The 7,003-nt window shown below is 32.8% G+C and overlaps 1 protein-coding gene across 2 annotated transcripts in view; it reads left to right on the top strand.

Moving 5' to 3' along the window:
• The window catches only part of LOC128885435 (protein qui-1), a 38,381-nt gene that overhangs the window by 8,726 nt on the left and 22,652 nt on the right, over window positions 1-7,003 (top strand). The window contains exons 2-3 of one of the 2 annotated variants that reach the window (XM_054139484.1): window positions 2,992-3,857; window positions 4,332-4,504. In XM_054139484.1, coding sequence (XP_053995459.1) covers window positions 4,396-4,504 — 109 coding nt within the window. In that variant the 5' untranslated portion in view covers window positions 2,992-3,857; window positions 4,332-4,395. Of the gene's footprint in view, window positions 1-2,991; window positions 3,858-4,326; window positions 4,505-7,003 lie in introns of both variants that reach the window. The other variant, XM_054139483.1, reaches the window with a different exon arrangement.

Below are 7,003 nucleotides of genomic sequence, written 5' to 3'. Positions count from 1 at the left end.
GGAGGTCTGATTAAAAATCTGAAATCATAATTTAGAAATTCAAAATAGTAAATCCAATATGGCGGACCAAAATGTGAAAAGTGATTTGATTTTGATGAAACTTGATATATAAGGGTTTTCTGGGTGTCTGATTCCAAATCTGAAATCAAAATTTACCAATATGGCGGACCAAATTGCGAAAAGTGATTTGATTTTTATGAAACTTGATATATAAGGGGTTTTTTGGCGGGTTGATTCCAAATCTGAAATCGTAATTTAGAAATTTAAAATAGCAAATGAAATATGGGAGCATAACATGCGAAAAGTGACTGGATTCGGTTGAAAGTCGGTATACAGCAACTGGTAATTTGCAGTATGACAATGTTTACACTGGAAAAATTATAATAATTTTCAGTTTCAAAGTTAAAAATATCTATACCTGTCACTTGCATAAGCTTTAATTAATGCTTAAAAGTATTTATTATTTATAATTATAGCAAATGTTTTCGACTAGTAACAGTATATAACGAAATTTGTTAAACATTGGTCCAATTTTTTGCGATGTTTAAGTATTAGGTATTTTACCTTACAGGCTTTAATAAAAATCAACTCGAGGACATATCGTGGGAACACAACTGCAATTGCGATATGAGTCCTTTCGTTGGTCGAAAACTTTGATTCCTTGGTTACTGTGTTATCACTGTGTTAATTAATTGGAGTAATCAATATTCTTCTTTCTTATTATAAAATATTGTAAATATATCAGAAAAAAGTTTTATCTCGACAAAAAAGGTCAATGCGACGATAAGGTCAGCCAATCGATACTGTATTTTAATTGAACATCGGAAGTTGCTACTAGCGTAGAAATTGATTTCGGAAAGTTCAGTTCTATAACGAGAACTCCGTTCCTCGATTTCAATATTTGAAATAATTGGATCGCTCGTGCAATGTCAAGAGCTGAAAGCGAAACAAAGCACAACGTGATTGAATCGTTTCACCGTGGTCAACGTTGAATTTGTTACGTAGTAAGTAAATTGGAACCTGGTATTAGATGCTGTTCGCTATTTAAATATATATAATTATTTCATATTTATTTGTTTGCTTTTGAACTTCGATGTTTGACGATTCAAACGTATAAGAGTTAAATTGCAATGGTTTAACGTTAGGTAGCAATGTTTAATAAAATGATTTGTTTTATATGCAGAATTGTAGCTGTTTAATTCAACCGACTGAATAGAACAACATTTTTTTTATATATAATATTTATTATATATTATTATTATGTATAATTATATAATCTTTATTATTATTTATTATATATAATATTGTATATAACACAAAATAAAAAATCATTATATTTCAAAATGATTCTATATATCTGTATATATATATATATATTGTTTGCATATATTATAAAAGTATTTTGTTTTCGTAGATGGTAGAATAATATTGTTATACCAGAGTTGATTATTTAGCTTGACAATGAATGTTACAATTTTTCCTAAACCAGAGTGCGATCTTCCGCCATCAAACCAATAAATATTACATATTTAAAGAGAAAGTTGCATTCGAAAATAAATGATGGTAGGTCAGTCACAATTTTCATTTAAAGAAATAATATTCAAGAGACGAAATCCGTTGAAAGTATACTTAATTTGATTAGCACGACCAATTGATATTGCTCACTAGAAATTTCAAACACGGATTATTTTTAGACTGGTCTTGAAAGCATCGCGCAGTATAGCACCGGATGTCCGTATCATAAGTGTTCATCGATATCAAATTCCTTCGTAACAGAGATAGGGTAGAATCTCGACTAGGTGAAAACTTTGGATATAAAATATGAAAGATAAACAATCGTTTACCCGTTACACTTTAACTTTACAGTTTACTCATTCCTGCTTCGGAAATACTCATCAGCGGTTGTTTCATACAGGGTGCCCCAAAAATGTTGTAACACCTTGAAAGGAGTGGTTTGGGAGGTGATTTGGGACACCGTGTATATCGGGCCTATAGAAGGTCCGTCAAAATTGTGTTGCAACATTTTTTACTAAAACACCATATTTTTGAGTTATTATGGTGTACAAGTTAAAATAGGACACCTTGTATGTATTATACATACAGGGTGTCCTAGAAATGTTGTAACACCTTGAAAGGGGTGGATCGGGAGGTGATTTGAAACAACTTTTTCCTTAGCGAAAATGTTGTCCGAAGCTTCGTTAAGGAGATATTAAGAGAAAACACCGACCAATCAGAGCGTGAGTATGCTGGTGAGCGCTGCCGCTTAGCGCGCAACCACGCCTACCGCGGGGGGATCCACCGGCATACTCGCGCTCTGATTGGTCGAGCTTTATCTGTTAATATCTCCTTAACGAAGGCTCGGACAACATTTTCGCTAAGGAAAAAGTTGTTCAAAATCATCTCCCGAATCACCCCTTTTAAGGACCGCCAACATTTTTGGGACACCCTATATAATACTTCCAAGATGTCTTATTTCAACATGTACACCATAATAACTCGAAAATATGGTGTTTTAGCAAAACAGGTTTCAGCACAATTTTGACAAGCCTATGTCACCGATATACAGGGTGTCCCAAAAATATTGGAGTTCCTTGAAAGTGGTGGTTCGGAGGATGATTTGAAACAATATTTTCGGCAAGGAAAACGTTGTTTCAAATCACTCCCCGAACCACCCCTTTCAAGGAACTTCAACATTTTTGGGACATCCTGTATAATACATACAATGTGTCCTATTTTAACTTGTACACCATGATAACGCGAAAATATGGTGTTTTAGCAAAACAGGTTTCAACACAATTTTGACAAACCTATGTCACCGATATACTGGCTATTTAAAATATATTGGAGTTCCTTGAAAGGAATGGTTCGGACGGTGATTGAAACAAAGTTTGAACTCCAACATTTTTGGGTCACCCTATATAATCTTCAGCCGAACAACCCGTTTCGATTGTTAATTTTCACAAACGACATACGCAATTTTTTCTGTTGCAGATTCCTAAAATATTAATCGAAAAATGTGCACTACATAGTCCACAAGGGAGAATTTCGAGAGAAGAAGATGATTGTCACGTGCGTTTTTTTGACCAGGACCATCAACCAGCAATACAAATTCAGTACAAAGAATTAATGAAAACAAAGAAAAAGAAAGAGAAATTAACGAACAAACTAAGAACAACTAACAAACGAAGTTAAAAGAAGATAAAGTAGAACGAGATGAAAAATTAAAGAAGTTACGAGAGAGAGTTGCATTCGCGACGAGTAAAATTAGAAGGAACAAAAGAACAAAGTGAGAGCGAGGACAATCTTCAACCAAAGTTACCTAATTAATTAAACGATTATCGATCGAATTCGTGCGACCACAGAGCTCGAATCGATTTTACGTATTTCTATTGACGACTGAAATGTATATTCATCTATAATATTATTGAAAGTTGATAACGAGAGATTATTATCGATTACTGTTAATGTTAAGAGATATTTGCTGTTTACGAAACGATAACGAGAACGAATATTTTTCATTTCATTTATTGTATTTCCATTTAGTTTTGTAAGAGAGGAGCGATTTTTATTACTACCAGTGAAACGAGAATACAATCAATTACAAAAAAAAAATAAATAAAAACTATAATATAACGAATAAGGTTAGACGCATTTAATAAATTATATATAGATGTTAAAAGTATAACTATACGAAATAGTTTGTGTCAATGGGGTCCACGTTTTAAAGAGATTATAAGAGGAAATAGATTTGTTTTTATTGTTACTATTTGTAGCAAGAGAAAAGAGTATCTCAAAAAGGAAAAGAGAGAGAGAAAAGGATAAGTTAAATAGGAAAGAATACCTACTGAAGATACGAGGTGATTATTTCGTTAGCGTTAAAACATTCCATATTTAACATTTTTTATGCTAATTATATCTATATGTTAAGTTGCATTATGTTATACAATTTTATGTTTCAATTATACAATTCACATATACAATTTCATATACAATTATATACAATTACTTTTAACTTTAACTTTTTTTTTGCACATATGCATATTATTTTGTAAATAAATGACGAAATATTTTTTATCAACAAAAAATTTTTTTATTCACTTTCCTTAATCATACCTGTAAGGGGAAAAAACATTCATTCAATTTTATGCAATAGTTTCTTAGAACAAAATGATTGAAAATATGCTTTTTTTTTGTGCGTCACAGTGAAATGCCCCCTTAAGAAAATTTGATAAATTAAAATAAATTTCTCCGAATTTCTAAACCAGACTAATTCTTTAAAAATTCGGTAAAGGTAATAAATCGTAATTTATTTGTATGTTTAATTAGAACAGGTCGCAGAATATTTTCGCGGAAGAGCGAGTATTATTTTGAGCTGCGATACTAAAAGTCATCAAAATGAATCTCGAAGTGGAGCTCATCGCGGGGGTGATCAAGGGCGAACCGCCCCCGAAACACTTACCTGCGCCCAGGCTGATTAAAATCTTCATCGCTGGAGAACGGAATGGTTCCTATCTAACAAACACGCATTTTTATCGATATTCTTGTTCGTATGTGTTGGATGTTATGTTAAATGGCGCATTTTGCATATATACGCTTACAAGTATTATTTTCCTTCGGAACGAGAAAACCTGGCTAACATGCACTATTTCACGTTTGAAAATTTCGGTAATTTTATTTATGTAAAATGAACGTATAGATTTATATTCGTACGCAATTCAATAATATAACATTAGACATAAAATATTATGTATGTACTACTTATTAATGAAATGGAAAAATATATACAGGGTGTCCCAAAAATGTTGTAACACATTGAAAGGGGTGATTCGAGAGGTGATTTGGAACAACTTTTTCCTTAGCGAAAATGTTGTCCGAGGCTTGGTTATGGAGATATTAACGGAAAACGTCGACCAATCAGAGCGCGAGGATGCTGGTGGGCGCAGCCGCCTAGCGCGTAGCCACGCCCATCGCGGGCGGTTCATCGGCATCCTCGCGCTCTGATTGGTCGACGTTTTCTGTTAATATCTCCTCAACGAAGCCTCGGACAACTTTTTCGCTAAGAAAAAAGTTGTTTCAAATCACCTCTACTCTGTATATACAGGGTGTCCCACAAATGTTGGAGGTCCTTGAAGGGGCTGGTTCGGGAGGTGATTTGGAACAACTTTTTCCTTAGCGAAAATGTTGTCCGAGGCTTCGTTAAGGAGATATTAACGGAAAACGCCGACCAATCAAATGCGCGAGTATACCGATGAAGCGCTCGCGGTAGCCTATGAGTGCAGCCGCCTAGCGCGTAGCCACGTCCACCGCGGCCGCTCCACCGGCATACGCGCGCTCTGATTGGTCAGTGTTTTCTCTTAATATCTCCTCAATGAAGCCTTGGACAACATTTTCGCTAAGGAAAAAGTTGTTTCAAATCACCTCCCGAACCCCTTTCAAGGACCTGAAACATTTTTGGGACACACTGTATACCTGGCGTGGGAGCTACCACGTTTCTTTTACAGGAGAGATGGTCGATTCCAATCTAACCTGAAACTGCTTTCACAAATATCTCAACACGCCTTCAATATTTTCTAAATTTAATTTTTCTTATGTTCATATATTACGGGACATTTTGCATTACATTTATGCACACGTATTTGTATAGTTTCTGTAAATTAATGGATCGATTGTTCCTTTTTTTTTTGCGTCTGTCTCTTCGCATGGCTGTCCAGCTATGTGTGTTTGTCGAATCTTCTCTATTTGTTTAGAATATTTCTATCTTTCACTGCTTGTGTATTAGACGACGAATGTGTTTGTCTGTTTGTGTACGTCTCCACGAATTTCTGTTTTAGTTAACTGTAAATGGCCGAGCAACGATTGTATCTGTATTCTAATACGCATGCGATAATGAAACAATAAATGCATCAGCGACGTTAATAAAAGGAATGTGTGTTTAATCTGTTTAATGTTTAATAAAGGAATGTGTTACCTTCTCAATAAAGGGTTCTATTCATTTTCTCATTCTTCAACCTATGTGATATTTTATCTGTCTACGCCATTGTTTAATGTGAAATCAATGTTTTTATACAGGGTGGACCATTTTTAATTCCCCAGTAGAATGAAATTTTGAAGAAGTCTGAAATTTTGGGATTCTTAAATTCTTAAATTCTGAGAATCTTAAATTCTGAGATTCTGAAATTCCCCAGTAGAATTTAAAATGGTCCACCCTGTATATGTAGTGTATGTTTAATTTTATATATAGTCAGTGTAACTAGTATGCGTACAGCAAATAATTAAAAATAAAATTAATAAGAAAAGAAATAAGAGTTTTACATGAAAAATAATAAACTTTAATTAACGCAAATTCCACTCTAAAAATGTGTAGAAATGTTGGTTAATTATTTCCCTTCTGAAATTTATTAATAGAATAAATATATGAAATTTTATGTTGAATTGGTTCCTGTATGAATAATTATTACACTGACTGTATGTACAAATATTCAAATAAACTTGACCCGAGAATGTTATAATTAAATTGATCCATAATGAAAAGAATCTCAAGCAAATAAAATCTTTTCGTTAAAGTTCAGAGACTTTCAATTTACACCATAAACAATTTTGACCAATTTAATAAATCTTTTTTATAAAAAGTAAATAGTAATATTGTATTATAATAAAAAAATAATTGATTTTATTTATTTGGAAGACCTACTCGTTATAGTTTAATTTTAAATATTGCCAAGCAATTTTGATTTTAATTTCTAAATTATTTAGAGTTTTTCTTGCATGCTGTAATAACTAACTCTTCATTAAGTTGTACGTCTTTTATAAAAACGTGAATTCTGATGTTATAATGAACATTGGGAAATTGAAAAATATAAGTGTTATAATGCTGGATTTATAATATTAGGAACACTTTTGCTGAGTTTGATTTTTGAGAACTTTTGTGGCCATAACTAAATTTTTAAATTCTTAACTTCTTAAATTCTTAAATTCTTAAATTCTTAAATTCTTAAATTCTTAA

This window comes from Hylaeus anthracinus, unplaced genomic scaffold, assembly GCF_026225885.1.
Source record: "Hylaeus anthracinus isolate JK02 unplaced genomic scaffold, UHH_iyHylAnth1.0_haploid 11981, whole genome shotgun sequence".
Classification (NCBI taxonomy): domain Eukaryota; kingdom Metazoa; phylum Arthropoda; class Insecta; order Hymenoptera; family Colletidae; genus Hylaeus; species Hylaeus anthracinus.
The sequence above is the reverse complement of the archived record's forward strand: the minus strand, read 5'-3'. Positions and strand labels throughout refer to the sequence as shown.